Source organism: Parasteatoda tepidariorum, chromosome X1 (assembly GCF_043381705.1).
Source record: "Parasteatoda tepidariorum isolate YZ-2023 chromosome X1, CAS_Ptep_4.0, whole genome shotgun sequence".
In the NCBI taxonomy this organism is placed as follows: Eukaryota; Metazoa; Arthropoda; class Arachnida; order Araneae; family Theridiidae; genus Parasteatoda; species Parasteatoda tepidariorum.
In genome coordinates, this window is record NC_092214.1 from 12,485,407 (window position 1) to 12,502,537 (window position 17,131).

Consider the following 17,131-nt stretch of genomic DNA (forward strand, 5'->3'; position numbering starts at 1 on the left):
AATTTGTTTCTTTCATCTGATGTTAGAAATGATACTTTTCCATCAATATTATAGTAATCATATTATAGAATTTGTAAATACTAAATTGAGGGATCATTCCCTCTAAATTATTTCAGTATTAAAATATTCAGTGGCCTATTCATTGTTTTGTTTCAATATTATTAAAGCCTTATTTTAAAATTATTTGGTGAATAAAGTTGAGTACTACAATTTTTTTTAAAAAATTTTTTGTAGAAGGGAATATTACCTAGTTTATACTTGATTACATTTTAATTCAATAATGCTAAAAAAATGTCTATGTCTTTATCTCAAACTCTTATGAGTTCTTCAGTGCTCAATTAATAAAATTAAGTTGGAAATTGTTAACATTTTCTGTTTTAAGGAATTTAATTCTGAAACTAAAACAAAAATTAACCTATTTTATTATTATTCATGATAAAATTTACCTTTATCATATTTAAGTAAAGCATATTATACTTTATTTAGTTTGTTTTTTGCCATTTTTGAAACAAAATCTAATATATTTAAATAATTCCAAAAAATGTCCTGATTTTTTTTAAAGATTTTATCTTGATTTATTTTGGTTCACTATGAGGCCAATATTTTTTATTATATTGTAATTTGGTGTTAAATTTCCACTGATTTTCATCAACTCTTTTTGTGCGCACAATAAGTAGAGATTACTTACGTATAATTTTTAAGATTCTTTGCCTTTTATTCTTATATATATGTTTATATACATACATATATACATGCATACATATATACATGCATACATATACAGTATAAAGTCCCATATGCGGGATTGTCGGAACTTCAACATGTGTCTGGAAAATGTTTTTTTCTGTGTCTTTTGTGGTAAATCAACATTAAAACGTGCTATTCAATAACGATTATAAATAGATAACTGATAATTAGTGTCAATCACACTAGCATTTTCTTGCAGATTGAATGACATTTATGAAACTATATATTTAATATGATAATGTATATTTATTAAAAAAATAATGAAAAGGAGCAAACAATAACTTTCTGTCTTGATGAATATAAAGTTTTTCTCTTTTTTCCCTGATGTTGTGAAGAATTATCAGCATAGATAATCAGACAGAAATAACATTAAAACAGGGGACAGATTTGAGTATTTTTTTAATAAAAACATCCATAATTTAAAGTGAAACTAATTTCATCTGCTGATGCTCTATTCAAACACTATTATATTCAGCTTTATTAGTATACATAGTTTATTTTTCTCCCCAAAGTTTGTTTTTCTATAACTTTTTACTGTTATTAAAACAGAATAAATGTATTTATCAGAGAAACAGCAAGAAGTAGTAAAAATTAGTCAGATTTAATTTTAAAAAATCTAAAACAAGGAACAGATTTGAGTATTTTTTTATAAAAACATCTATAATTTAGAGTGAAACAAATTTCGTCCTGCTGATGTTCTTCTCCAACACTATTATATTCAGCTTCATTAATATTCATAGTTTATTCTCCCAAAAGTTATTTTTTTTCAACAACTCTTTTTACTATTATTAAAACAGAATAAATGTAGCTTTCTGAGAAACAGCAAGAAGAAAAAGTAAAAAAATTCTTTTACTAATACTTTTTTTAAAAAATCGCAAACGTAAAAAAAAAATCTTTTTTTTTTCTCTTTTTAATAAAGGAAAAAAGTTAAGTTTCTTTAGACTTAAAACATCACTGGAAAATAGACGTTTTCAATAAACAGACGTCCAGAAATGGGACTTCATACCGTATATATATATAATTAATTGAAATATGAATTTCACTTAATGCTTCAACACTCAATCGCCCATTAAAAATTTTTTTTCTTCACTTAAATATCAATTTGTGTCACAATTTGTATAATTTATTTATTTTTTTTAACTCCTTCAGTACTGTTTTATTTAATATTGACAAAAGGATTCGTTTTTAATGTTATTCTTCAATTGTAACTACAACAACTTTCTTGAACAAACTTTCATATTAAAATTGAGCTGATACATCAATTGTAGAAGTAAGAGAAAGTATTTGTTAAATGAACAAAGTTGGCAACTAAAAAATTTTTATGTAATTTAGATGTTAGTCAAGCAGCATAGTGCTGTAAATTGTTCATGTTTTTCTTAGTTACTTGTGTAGTGAAAGCTCGACTATCCCAAAAGTGTGGGTACCAGCGAATTCCAGATAAACAAAAATTCCCAACACTTGGGTGCCAAGATTCTTAGTTTGTAAAATTCCCCTATTTTTCTTCATAGAAACAAACTATGTTTGAAAAGGATGCTTATAACAATCAAGAAAGAATAAACTAAAATAGTTGTCCCTAAAAAGTATAGAAAGTAACAAATTTAAAGAAACTGAATTGAAAAGTAAGAAAAATACAATAGAGGAAGAAATTTTCTTTAATCAGTTATCTATTTTTATTATTTAATGTTGAAGGTCTTGGTGTTTCATATTACTGTGTTTTTAGGAAAAAATGCTAGTTCATGATAAAAACGTTAAAGAAAACTATTGTTAAATGAAAAAAACTGCATGAAGCAGAAAGAAAACAATAAAAAACTGAAGGTCAAAATAGCTAGTTATAGAAAAAATAGATAAATAAAAGACTTCCTAACAGCTATAAAAAAAAGCAAAAGATAAATTGCAAAAACTAAACTAAACTAGTAATTACTAAAACTGAATTTAAAGCTGAAAATATAATTTTCTTGCTTATTTTTTTGGATAATGTTTTAATATAAAAAATTTATTGCAGAACTGATTTTTAAAAAAAGAACCACCATTAAAAATGTTGATAAAACGAAAGTTTATGAGAAAAAAAATTATTCTTAAAACAAGACTAGAATGCTGAAAATCTGTTTTACATATTACCTTATTTTAGAGAAAGTTAAGAAAATAAAAAAGTTTTTTATTTAAATTAATTATTTAATTTAAATTGCTATGTGGGAAGCAGACAGAAAAATTATTTTTATTCAGTCCAAATCTACTTCTTATTTATTATGCTTGTTTTATTTTTTCTATAAGATATTACTGATTAAATGGTTATGAGTTTAATGAAGATAAATGCAAATAGGCACAAATCAAAACACCATACAACACAATCTTCATATTAATTTCTTTTCTTTTTTTTTCAATTCATATTCTCTCCCTTCTCTTACTAAGGTGGAGGAATTTGCATATTTTCTTGAAACTGGACCTGGTCTCAACATCGGTATTTTGCAGTGGGTGTACAAAAGTTCCAATTGTTTCTCTTTTTGCTAAAAAGATATTTTAAGAATTTTTTTTTTGAAATTCTGGTTACTTAAGCTTTCCTAAAGGTCAAGTTGGAGATAGCCAGGCTTTTACTGTGCTAAGAACAAGTAAATTTGCTTCTTATAGCCTCAATAGTTGTTTGACTGCTATAAACTATTAAATATTTGTATATGAATCGCTCAATTTACTGTTTTTCCATATTAAAATGTGTCCTGCATGTTGTGGCATCCTTCCTCTCAATAATGAATGGAATTTTTTATAGGGCATAATATCCTTTCTTTTTGTATATTTTAAGTGCTTCAATATTTTTTGAAAAGTGAATTACACTTCCTGTGAAGCGTTTTACAGATATATATGTCTAAATACTCATTTTATTAACTTTAATTTATTAACCTTTTACTATAAATTTTGGTGGAGTAGTTATTTTTCTCAAAATTTTTTCCCATTATTGAATAACAGGAAAGGATTTGTTGTAGAAAAAAGCAGTCAGGTCTCATCAACAATTAAATATGTGTTTTTGGAGTCAACATAAAGAACATGTGTTTGATTGTCACAACTTAATCTTTTATGTTTCATGCATATAAAATCATCAGTCAAAATAATGTTTTTATCTTGGATTTGTTACACAGTTCAGCTATTTTCATGCCTGATTTGTGTATCTATTCCTAAGCATTATTTTATTAGAAATTTCGTTCTATAATAGTATGTATAACTTCAAGAATATGCTTCTTTTTTTTCTGCATTGTGTTAATGCAAATCTTAAAGGGAGACCATCAAATCATCTCACAGTGTCTAAGCAGGATATGAAAACTTTTTTATCAAAATAGTGATGGGCTTATTGATATAATTAGTTATGAAAAAAAGCTTGAAAAACAATAACATTTTTACAACATACATTTTTTTATTAAAGAAAAGTAGATGAAAACAACAGGAATTAAATCTACCACTGATTTTGAAAGGAGTTTGTTCCTAACCTACATTCAGCAGCAAGTTTTCTTATGAATATGTATACATAAGAAGACAATATCTCAGCAAGCTGAAAACTAAGACATCATGTACAAAACCTAAGTAACGTAATCTAAAATTTAAATCCTATGTGGAAAATATATGTTTCGATTGTTTTCTAGATTAATGGAAAGAGTAATTAACAACTGATTATTTCGAAAGACCCAAATATTATATTTTGAAATTAATGATTATGATATTAAATTATTTTTAATGCATTCTTCTTTAAAACCTTTAACTTTAATCTATTCAATAACTTTTCTCCTCTTCTGTTCAACTGTTTTTTTCTTCTTACCCATACAAAATTTTTATTAAATCTAAAACCTCAAATACTTAAATTTTTACATATAACTATTTATTTTTATTAAGAAAGTAAGCAAAAATTTATGCTTGAAGAATAAGTTTAGAATTCACAATTTTATATTTTTAACACAAACTAAAGTGAGAGAAATACCTCAGATACTTGAAATACCATAGATTGACTTTGTATGGCTAATATTTTACTAAGTATAAAGAATTAGAGGTGGAAAAAAATCTGAAAGAAATTAGTCACTAAATTCACATTTATATATATAATATGCATTAAATTCTTTTCTTCAGTTTTAATGCTCCTTAAAATATATCACACTACCCTCTATTATGCTTTAATTTCAGATATTGAAATCTGACAACTTAGTTACGAAAATATTTCTAAGTCATTTCTGCATGATATTAGTAAGTACTACATATAACATCCATTCTACCTTCTCTCTTTATATGTTCTTGTATGTTCCTATTTGTGTGCATGTTTTTATTTATTTATTTATTTTTTTTTTTGTATTTTTCTCTTGAATTTTTGTAATTTTTCCTTGATAGAACTTAATTTTCCAATCAGTTTATTTAGTTTTGGTGCTCATACTACTGTATTGATACGTTTTGCTTTGGCAATATTAATACAAACAATGCCCATGTAGGAAGCATTATGAGATATTTCATATTTCTAGAGGAACGGTTAAGGAACATTTGGAATACATGTTTACGCGAATGGACTTAGCTTGAAATGTGTGTTTAAGAAATGGACATAGTATTTTATTCTGTTTTTCAAACTTCTTTGTATGTATTGTTCATTTTTAAAAAATAAACTAATCCAAATTAATTTGTAATGTCTTATCTTCCTTTTCCATAACTCACTTAGTTCATTTTAGTAAATTAGTCTTTCATTCAAATGAAGTTTAAAGTCAACTGATATTTTGGGAAGTATTATAAATTTATTCATTGGTGCAATGAATATATAGCAGTGGTGTTATATATCTACTCCCATGTTTTCTTTTTCTTGATCGCTCATGTGATGTGAATGGGACTATCAAACTATCGTTCTATTTGGTATTCAATAAGATTTTCCGATCTCAAAATCATTTGTTATTCAATTAATGTTTTTGTGATAAGTTATATCTTCTTCTTAGTGAATTAAATTATTTCTTTCTTTCCTTTTATATTTACTTAAACAGTATCTTCATATCACATTATCACCATTTCTGTATAAAATAGAATTATACATATTGTTTTCTCTATTATGAAATATTTCATTTGTTATAACTATTATATAAAATTGCCATATGCTTATCTCTAATATATAAAGCAAAAATTGTTTTATTTTTGGAGGAAATGCATTCTATTTACAATTTTAAGTACCAAGAATTAAGGATTACAGTAACCATTTCAAGAAATTTACCTTTGCTTAAGGTCTCAAATCCCATTCTGTTATAGGTAGACTCTGACTTATGTTATTTAAGCCGTCAGTATTTAATATATAGTTTGCAGGCACTTGTAAATTTTTCTGTTTTAGACTAAGCCCATATTCAGAAACCTTGCTAATTTAGGTTAGAATAAGCACAATCTGAAACTAAACTTAAATCCGTGTTCAACGGTGATCATGCTTAAAAAGTGGCAACCTTGAACACTAAAATCTAGCATGGTTGGAGACATGACTAATCTCATTAAACCCAAAATGGATTATTATCAATTTCTAAACATTTTGCGAGTAGGAAATTGATTTTTTAGATTTCATTCAAGAAATAACTTTCGACTACATATTCAACTAACTGGTTTAGAAGAGATTAATATTTGAAAATGACTTGAAAATATTAAACTGTCTTATATGTTCTGATAAATAGGAGACTGTAAAACTTTAAATAAATTGATTTGCTTTAATATGTGAGGAAAACTATTAATAAATTTAATTTGCGTAATTTTAACAACTGTAGGAACTAAAATATTTAGGTATTATTAAGTATTTTTATGTTTCTACCATTTTGATCATACTAATAAATGCTGAATTTTCCTTCAAATTCTTTAAAAAAAATTTTATTCTTATGCATTATATTAGTTTTTGATAATATTTTTTAGGAATTTTTTACTACACACTCTTAACTAAAATTTTCTTTTTTTTAACTTTACTTCTTGATTGAGGAATAAAATATTATTAAAATATCATTAGAATTTTATAATTAGAAGATGCTGAATTACTAATGTGATAAAATAAATAAAAGTTAACAGGACTGAGATGAAAAAAAATCATTCATTTTTAATTTATCATTTTCTCCATATAAATGTAATAAAATACATGAAAGAAATTTATATTATTAGTTACTGTATGTTAAAATTGTTACTTCATATTTTTAGAATCACCAAATCATGATAATTTATTTTGAACAAAGGTATTTTTAAAGGTGGGATAAACACTTTTTTGTTTAGTATGGGAAAGAAAATTAGTCTGTAGTAATTAACACAAATAAATGTAAATTAAAATACTTTCTCTTCGAAAATACAGTTTTTTTTAAGCGCTTATCTAAACTTGTACTAAAAATGCTGACAATACTAAAAATCAACCAATGTTCCATATAACAGATGTCTAAGTGTCTTATGCTTAAAACGTTTAACATTTTACTTTAAGACTTATCTCAGAGCAAGAAATAATAATTATCTGATTTTGAAAATTAGGAGAAAAAAATCATTTCTACAAAGTACATTTTGTGTAAAACTAATCCCAATTGTGTTAAATTAAGAAAAAAAGACATGCCTTCTGTAATAAGTCCGACACAAAGGAAACTTTCTCTCACAACCTGTTTACTGCAATCAATATTTTGTATTCTTTGTGGTTGATGAAAAAAAGAATACTACCTGAAACTGCTACATTTTAAATGTGTTTCTTTCAAATAATAAAAATATGCAAAAGCTGGGATAATCTTAGCTAAGTGAAAATATTTTATTTTCTAAAACCTTGCATATAAAATCAAGTCAATAAGAGAAGGATTTATTTAATTTTGTAAACTCTATTTTTATATATATATATATATATATTATATTTTTAATCAAAAACATAGAGAAAAAAACATTTATTTCGATTTCTAAAAAAAATAAGTCGCTTTATTATTTGATAATGATGTGTATATATTAAAAGCTAGTTTGCATTTGTCAATTTAAATTTTCAACAGTATTATCGGCTTTACTTTTTCTGTAAATGTTCTTGTCTAATTATTTTTTATTTTATTTTATCTCAATTTTTCCTTTCTAAAGTGAATCCTTCTTAAAAAATAATTATTATTTATAGTGTTTTGAGCAATAATTTTAATAGTACAACTAGATATTGTAAAATCATTACCTAGTTTTAATTTAATCATTATTATATGTTTAAAAAAGAAAATAAATGCAATTCATGTTTAAGGCATGATTATCTCACATTTAATTATTTAGAAAATGTTGAAACATTTTTTTTCAAAAACATATTAGCAATTTCAAAATATAATTGCAAAAAAACTTTTCTAAGTGAAAAAAAAAAGTGTAATAAAAAAATTTGCAAAAATTTTTCACGGTTTATTTTTTTAAATAAAAAAAATCGCTCAAAAGGAAGAATTCAGCGAAAAAGACAAAAATAAAATCTATTACCATGAAAAAAATATCTTTTTGCACAGAAAAATGATATTTTAATTTCATTATTTATCATGTGTGTCAAAGTTAATAATCATTTGGTACAGTTTTTACAATCGATTGTATTTGATATGTCGAAGCTAACGACATTCATTGATACACTTAGCAAGGTCTCGTATTTACATCTAAATACATAAGGCAACTCCTTAGCAAGCATTTCTGCTAATCTAAGGCTTAAGTGTATCGTAAACAGATTTTACTGTTTTTTATATTAGCAAAACAGTTTTAACTTTTTAGAATCGAAATATTTCAAGCATACTTTTAACGTAAATTGCATGTCTATTTAATCATAAATATAGAGGGCACTTTATGTGTGAGTAAAATTTTATTAATCAGTTTCAGGGGCAAGTAATTAAAGATGTTTTTTACAAAATTTATTAGGTATCAAGTAGGGAAAAATGATAATCTTACATTCATTAATGAAGTGAAAAAATCCAAAACCATACCAGTCTTTCAAGAATAATAGTTCATGTATAAATACACATATGCAGGAAGTTTCAATTAGAAAAATAATATAACAGTTGTAATCTGAATAGAGCTAATGAACATGCTTTCTATCAAATGTGTACTCATTCTGTTTAAAATAGTCTAAATAAAGTGAAATCATGGTTGAATTAGCTTTCATTACATTTCAAATGATATCAATTCAGTTATTTTAAATTTTTCTATTTTGACCATAATTTGATAACTTTTTCTTCACTTCATTTTATAAACTCAATAGTATGTTGCGCTTGTTTTATTAAATTGACAAGGAGTGTAGTTGGGTAAAATATGAAATGAGTTTTTTTTAAATTTTTATAGTTTAGGAAGTTAAATTGTTTGTTTTCATAATATGAGTCACTTTTTAAAACTAAAATTCTCAAAAAGAAAATAAGTTTAATACAAGTTTATTATTAATTCAGAAGTCTAATATTTAAACAAAAGCTCTTCAATTCAGGTTTTAGCAAACCTGTTCCTAAATCTATTTATTAAGTTAATTTCTCTTTAGTAATATAAGTTAAAACATGAAAATTGATAAGATTTATTTTATAAGTATGTATGTTTGCAGCAAAACCATTCTGTATTTTTTTTATTTAAAATTAACAAGTTTCTTTAGATATTCTTTTATCAAATTTGTTTTGAGTTAACAAATTTAAATGATTTTATATGTACAAATTTTCAAAACAAAATATTGATGCAGGACTAAAAAATATAGATGCTTGAAATAGAAAATTAATAAAAAGAGACATAACATTGCATTCTTTTGATTTCATTTGGTTTTCAAATTTTGTAAATAATTTTAAATATTTTTAACTTTTCCAAGTCTGATCTTCTTTTGGGTAACATTTGGCAACTCTTTTTTTTTTCTTCTTCTTAAATCACACCTACTGAACACAAATTTAGATGTTGACATGCCTGTTTCTTGGTTGGAAGCTATGAATTTAAGATATAGGTGGTGTTGTTACTAATGCAGCAGTTGTTAATATAATAATCTAATGCATGAATCTCAAACTCAATTTCCTACTTTTGTATGAAACGAATAAAAATCATGTATTGTAGTACATAACCATAAGGCTAAACTAAAGAATAAAATATTTAAAAAAAGCACTGAATATTTAGGCAGTTATTTTTTAATTTTTCTTTAAACTTATTCAAATGTTAATTCTTTTACTCATGCAGTGTCATGGAATTTTCCCACTACTATTTGTATACAGTTTCTTTATTTATGGTTCGTTATAAAGTCAATTACTAAAGTCATTAAGTCAGCCTATTAAGTAGCATTATCAAGTCAGCCTATGTCCAGTTACTTATTATTATCTATTTAATCTAATATAATATATCTACTAATGTCCTTAATCTTAAATCCATATTTTGAATCTAATTTATTTATAATTTTAAATGTCATTCTTGTAAGTGAATTTTTTATGTTATTTTTAAGTTCTTTGGGCTAAGGTAAGAATAATTTGTTTGCTTTGAAATTCTTATAAGGTAATTTTTTTTATGTTTTTGTTTTACAACTATATTATTTTTATTTTACTGTCTTGTCTTGTTTAATTAGTACCCTTTTAAAATAAAAAAGGAAGTAAGATGTGAAATAAAAAAAGTTTGAAAAGATAGCTATCTTATATCATAGGTCACAGTTTCCTAAAGCCTAACCACAAGCATACATAAAATTACTTAAGCAATTTACTTTGGTTTATCACAAAATTTATATGGTAATAATGCAATTCTCTAAATGAATGTAAGAAAAGATATGAAATTCTAAGAATATTCTTTAATCCAAGGCACTGATAACTAATTTGCTTTGAAATTCTTGTAAGTTAATTTTTTTTATATTTGTATTTTTTATATTTTATATCTATATCATTTTNATACTGTAAGGAGGGAAAGCTGTTATTGTTCTTTATTAGAATTTTCTATTTGAAATTTTTTTCAGAAAAAATTCATTTTCGAATAGAATGATTCATATTATGTTAATTTATTTCTAACTGGAATATTGATGTTACTATATTGATTTTTTTTTTGTTCTTTTTCATCACCTTTAACGTCTTGTTTCAAATGCCTAAATTTATTTTATTTTACTCTCATTATCTTACTGTGATTCTAAACATTTTGCAAAAAATTTTATTTAATTGCTGTATACTTATTACTAATTTGATTTTCTTTTGTTTTAGCAATTTTGTCTGTTTTTAATTATTTTATGGAAATTCCTAAAAAAATGCTTTGCTTAACTTAATGTCAATCATAGTTACTAGAAATTGCTCAGTTTTTAAAAGTATTATGGTCACAAAGTAACAGTGAGACATCAAGTACAATTTAAAAATTGAGATGGCTGAGTACAAATGTATTGCTTTAATTTTATTCTCCAATTTCTTTTACACATGTTTTTTTGTCTTTGTTTCATAATGTATATTTAGCAAAATGAAAAAAATATTAAGTTTCAATTCAACAATCAGACTTTTCTCAATTCTCAAAGTTTAAAAGGTCACCAAAGATGTCATGACAAATCAAATTTTAAAATCAGACATAATAAACTTTTTCTCACAATTAATTAATAGAAACTTTGCTTAATAGAACACTTTAATTAATAGAATAGTAATTACTTATTTAAAATTCTTGCCATTATTTTGTGTGTAAACGAATTTCACAACTGTATTTATTATTTTTTTTGAACAATTAATTGCAAAGATATACATAAAATGCAAAAAAAAAATATAGTATAAGCACAAAATGCTGCGATTAGGCTTTCAATTTCAAACCTTAACCTCTATGACCCTTCTGGCTGAGAAATGGGCTGTTGTACGAGTGCTTTACTTCAATTACAGTTACAACCCATCATATGGAAAATATAACAATAAAAATTGTCATTTAACAAGCTACTTTTTATAAGTAAACATAATTTTTAAGTATAAAAAGCAAATAAGCAAGCATGCCAACCCAAAATTCCTATCTCCTTACAATATTTGAATTTATAGAGAATTAACTATTTTAGTATGCTTAGTTTGTTTAATTTTGCCAGCACCAAAACTTTTCCCTGAAGTATCACCAGAATTTGTTTAAATTGTTTAGATGTAGGGATAGTCAAAATTATTGTAAGTCAAATTATTTAAATAAAAAATAAAGTTGTCAAGTTGAATTTTTCCTACCACTTAATATATTTGAAAAAAATAACTCAAAATGTCAGTTGGGAAGTATAAATAAATTTCAATAAATAAAATTGACTTTTTCAACCTCTTTTACTTTGACTGCAGTGTCACCAGAATTTGTTTAAATTGTTTAGATGTAGTGGTGATAAAAATTATTGTAAGTCAAATTAATTAAATAAAGTTGCCAAGTTTAATTTTTCCTACCACTTAATATATTACTAAAACTACTAAACTCAGACCCACTGAAGGGATGAAAGGCTGAGTCAACCTTGCCTGGCCCGAGGAACGAACCAGGGACCTGTGGCACGACAGCGCGAAGTGCTACCGCTCAGCCACGGGGCGACTTAAATATATTAGGGTGGAAAAATTACTGTCAAAGCATGAGCTGTTGGCAAGTAAGAAATAATTTTAATAAATAAAATTTGCTTTTTCCACCTCTTTTACTTTGAACAGCAGTTTGCTTCAAGGAATACAGTGTTGATTGTTTTTACTTTTCAATTGTTAATTGGATTATATAATTTTGTAGCTTTTGCAAAGCTTGATTTACAACAGGGTTTCTCTACAGTTTTTCTTAAATGTCTCTGGAAATGCATTAAAATTTTTACAAAATTAAAAGTTAGTTGTTTTAAATTCATATTGTTAATTAATAATAATATGAAATAATGATATTCATAAATTCCAAAATATTTGCTTTATATATTTAGCTATAAAATATAATTAAAATACATTTTTTATTTTTAAAATATGATTGAAAGCATAAGCAATCTGTCAACCTTGTTCTTAGCTTTGCTTTGAACAACCCTACATAAAAAAAGGCCATTTAAGTGATGATGATCTATTTGTTTTTGAAGTCTCCTTCAGTTTTATAATATCTGATGATTGATATTCTGTTAAATTCAATAACTGCAGTTCTTGATTCTCATTAAGCTAGAATATGAAAGTGAACAGTAAAGAACTTTCCCACCTTCATCTCGTTAAAACAATGTAGGGCATTTATTTTCAAGTAGATAGCTTATTCTAATTTCTCATCAAATGTTTAAAAAGTGTCGAACAAAATTACATTGGTCTCCTTTGAGTGCAAAGAACTAGACAGGAATTCATCTATATCACTTAACTCAATAGTCACATAGTAACTTCTACAGGCCAAAATTTAGATTAATTTGCTTTAATCCAACTAAATTAACATTATATCCCTCACTGATGCATTAGACTATTGAAAGTTTTGTTTGTAAAACTTGACAATAATGAATGCAAATATCCCTCTGGCTGTTATAAAATGGTATATGGGTGATTCTCACGAAACATGACATCCACTGTCCCTTGCTCCAAGATCTAATACTATAATACTAAAAGAACTTTTTTTAAAAAAAAAATTAATAAATGGGATTGCTGTTAGCATTTTAAAATGACTTTGCACTGGCATTGACTGTTTTGTATACTTAAAAAATTTTATTGAATATCAAAATGTCATTTTTCTGGCATGTCCCATACAATATTTCCAATAATAACTGGCTTCAAAACTCCCCATACATTTTTCAAAATTTAATTTTTTTTAATCTTATCCTATGTAAGCATTTCTAGAATATACGCAGAGGGTGTTGTTAACTAAAACTTCGTTTAAAATAATTTTTTTCTGACAATAATTTGTTTGTCCCATGAAAATCTGTCATTTTCCTGGCTACTTTCATTTAGTGATTTATAACCAAAATAGATAGCGCCAGGAATCAATATCTTATGTTAATAGATTGATTAGATACCCTCCTATCTGAACATGTCTTGTTGCATGAATAAAGAACCAATTTTCTGGCTCAAAATCTATTTCAAAAAATTTTTCAAGGTGAGTAGGTTTTTATGCTGTCATTTTCCTGGCTTCTTGAAATCATTAATAACAAAAACTACATAGATTTATCTGAGTTATTTTAAGAAATACTGTTGTTTTCTGCAGAATATAAACGTCTTCGGCCAAAATATTAAATTAAAGTAAAGTTATATGCTATAAAATGGCGAATTTGTCATTATCCTGGCTGTCATTTTCCTGGCTTATGAATGCCAGGACATTGAAGTGTTACCAGAAATTCTTTTTAACTGCTAATACTGTAAAGAGGGAAAGCAAATATTAACCTAATACCAAGTTTATGTATGATTGTAATATGCTTGGATGTAATCAAAGTTATTTATTTATTTAATGATTGATTATTATACACAATTTTATTCTGCACATATCAGCAACAAAAATTTTTTTGTTTCTTTCTACAGTGGGTAAAAAGAAGTAATTTAGGCAATTTATGGTCCATCTAACATAAAGGCTTAAGTTGAGTTACTTACTATTAACTTAAAATGACTGTTTTTTAAACTTCTAAGGTAATATGTCATTTTCCTGGCATTCAAGGTTTGGTGAATTTCTATTTTATTTTTTTTCTCGAGCAAATGTCAATAAACTACACTGCTGACTATATGATATTAATAAGTGTAGCTAAAAAAATATGCAAAAAAATTAGATTATTTTGAAGACTTTGAATTTGAAGAAATTCTTTAGTCCGAATTGTCATGTTTCATGAGAATCACCCATATAAAGTTTTTTTGTTATTTTTTTTAAGTATGTTTCATTTGTAGAGAAAGCTAATAGTCTAACTTAAGCTAATAGTTGTTGCTAATTTTATCTTTCTCAAGCATTGCTAAACTGACTCTGATTCAAACCATCTTTTCATGGTCAAATTATGCTTTTACATAATTTTGTAAAATATAATTTTGATAAGTGTTTATTCATTGATTCACAATTCCTCATAGTTTTATTAGTTACATTAATCTAGAAATTTTTTTTTCTACATCAACAATATGAAACATTATGTTTAGTTACATTACTTTCAAATTTTAAATCTAATGTATGGAGCTAATAATAATTATTTTTTCCAATTAATTCTACTCTTTTATCAATTTCTATGTAAACAGTGCTTAAGTCTACCATTATATATATCCTATTATTATATTAGACACAATGCCATTTATTATAATAGAGTGGATACTTACTACTTTATCCAACTTTCTTATTGGTTGATTTTTTTTTTCATAATGTACTCCTTTAAATTTATTAAAGTATATAATTTTGTGTACCTGCTTATTTGTTTTGCAGAGATCCTGAGTACATAAAATTCTTGTTTTTGCATTCCAGCAAAGAAATCCTGGAAAACAGAGTTCTTTCATTTACTAAATTACTTTATTGATTTTCATTTCCCCCCAATTTTATCACTTGAAATCATTTGTCTTTGTTGTTCAAACATCAGCTTATGTAGAGGCTATTAAAAATGTAGTAGTGTAGAAAATAATGTGTTTTATATGGAAGAGACAGACATGATTGATATCAATAATTTTGTGTTATCACAAGAAATATAGAAATTGAAAAAGCTAGAATTCTACTAATGGAAGAAAGAAAATCCATTTTTTTGTTGAAAAGATGAAAAAGAAGAAAAATAGTTTCATTTAAATATTTTTGATGTTATAGTGCATATTTCATTATCTTTTGCTTGTTATAATCACATAATATTGCCTCATTGACAGTGCCTTGCAAATCATTTTCAAAGCAAGGTTCTTTAATATAACATACTCATAAAATCAAGTTTTTGATTTATAGTACTTACACATATTTATTGAATAAACTTGCAAATATTTTTCATATTTCAAGAGTTCAAAAAACAACAAAAATGTTTATTATCCAGACTTTCTGTATGATTCAATGTTCAAAAGCTAATATTAATCAATTAAGTGATCTCCCATCTGAACTCTGAAAATTGCAATTTACTAAATAAAACCATTAAAATAAAAATTATTGCAATGATTTTTTTTGTTTTCCTCCTTCTACTAATTACTTATAACAAGACTGTACTTTTCAACGTTTTGGTTGTATTTGCTGTTAATACAATTTTTAAAATTCTTTACAATATCAAGAATTTGATGTCATTTAAAAAGCTTTTTCATTTGAGAAAACGTTTTGTAGCTTTTATATTTCTTAGGCATATTTCATTAGTAATTCTGTTCTTTAGGTATTGTAAATTCTTTATTGAAAGAAGATGTGAACTATTTGTTTGGAAATTCATTTTTATAATAACTAACTGTGATACTGTTTCATGTTATCTTTTTATTCAATAAAGTATGAATTCTCCTGATTTGTGTTTAACTGTGTTTCGATTTTTCGTTTTGAATTTATAACTTTAAATGATATATCCTTACTTTTTATTCTGAAAAAATTTTTATAGTTAAAAAGTGTATAAGAACACAACTATTGACACATTATGGAGTGTATAATATATATATATATAAGATTTTTAGTCCCGCAGTGGACTGATCGTTAAGGCATGGTTCCCAGCAGATCACCAAAGTCAAGCATCACTGACTGCGGTCTGTGTGCTGGTGGGTGACCACTTGGATCAGTCTGCGTAAGGACTGTGGGTGTGCAGTATTGGTCCTCGTTACGGAGAGAGCAACCTCGCAAAGTTGAAGGAAAGCCCTCCCTCATTAGACACGGATATCAACCAATTAGATATGGATGCCACGTGCCATTGACCACAGCCGGCCAGGGGGTCTACCTTTCTGCATGTAAAATGGCTTGTGCCTACGTGTGCCTCGACAGACTCCTCGGACGGGGTCATTTAAATCTATCACTCCTTATCTCCCCATCTGCTGACCAGACGAGTGGTCCTCTCGCCGTTCAAACCCCCTTCCTCTAGCGTCCACCATGTAAAAGGGGGCGACCGCAAACGATTTGTAGCTTACAAATTATCAATTTGTAATTGTGGGATATCTATTTCACCGAGGAAAGCAAAAACAGCTAGCCCTCAGCCTNGTACAGATGGATGGAAATGGAATTTCTGAAGTTGAAAACAAATTGTAAAATTTGTATTGGAATTTTTTTTTTTAAAGATTACGTTACATTTGAATTTTCAACTGTGTAAGAATTAATCACTTTTAATGAATAAAACGTGGAAAAAAATGCAAATAATTATTAAATACAATCTAGTTTAAAGAATAAATGTGTTAGTCGAACAACATTATTATCACAATAAAACTTAATATTGATATTTCAACTGTAACTGTTGTACCTATTTTCGAACTTATTAATTATTCTTACTGTTCATGTATTTCATTTCAATTTTCAAACTCAGCTGTTTACTTGAACAATAGGGCAAAAATCTTAAACAATTTTTATCACAAAACATATTTATAATGAAACTACATAAATTATTTATGCTACGTCCTGTGATTGCTTTTTTTAGGTGCACCTAAATACTTTTCAT

The 17,131-nt window shown here is 25.9% G+C and overlaps 1 protein-coding gene and 1 long non-coding RNA gene across 4 annotated transcripts in view; both read left to right on the plus strand.

Annotated features, from left to right (window-relative positions):
• Positions 1–5,885, plus strand: part of LOC107451981 (lethal (3) 73Ah) — a 93,929-nt gene extending 88,044 nt beyond the window's left edge. For all 3 annotated transcript variants that reach the window (XM_071187515.1, XM_071187514.1, XM_071187516.1), the window contains one exon: positions 4,906–5,885. In XM_071187515.1, the coding sequence (XP_071043616.1) occupies positions 4,906–5,082 (177 nt within the window). In that variant the 3' untranslated portion in view covers positions 5,083–5,885. The remainder of the gene's footprint in view (positions 1–4,905) is intronic.
• Positions 5,886–9,409: 3,524 nt separating this feature from the next.
• Positions 9,410–16,003, plus strand: LOC122270101 (uncharacterized). The gene is made up of 2 exons (XR_006225603.2): positions 9,410–10,512; positions 14,974–16,003. It is a non-coding gene; the product is annotated as an uncharacterized lncRNA (long non-coding RNA).
• The last annotated feature ends 1,128 nt before the right edge of the window (positions 16,004–17,131 follow it).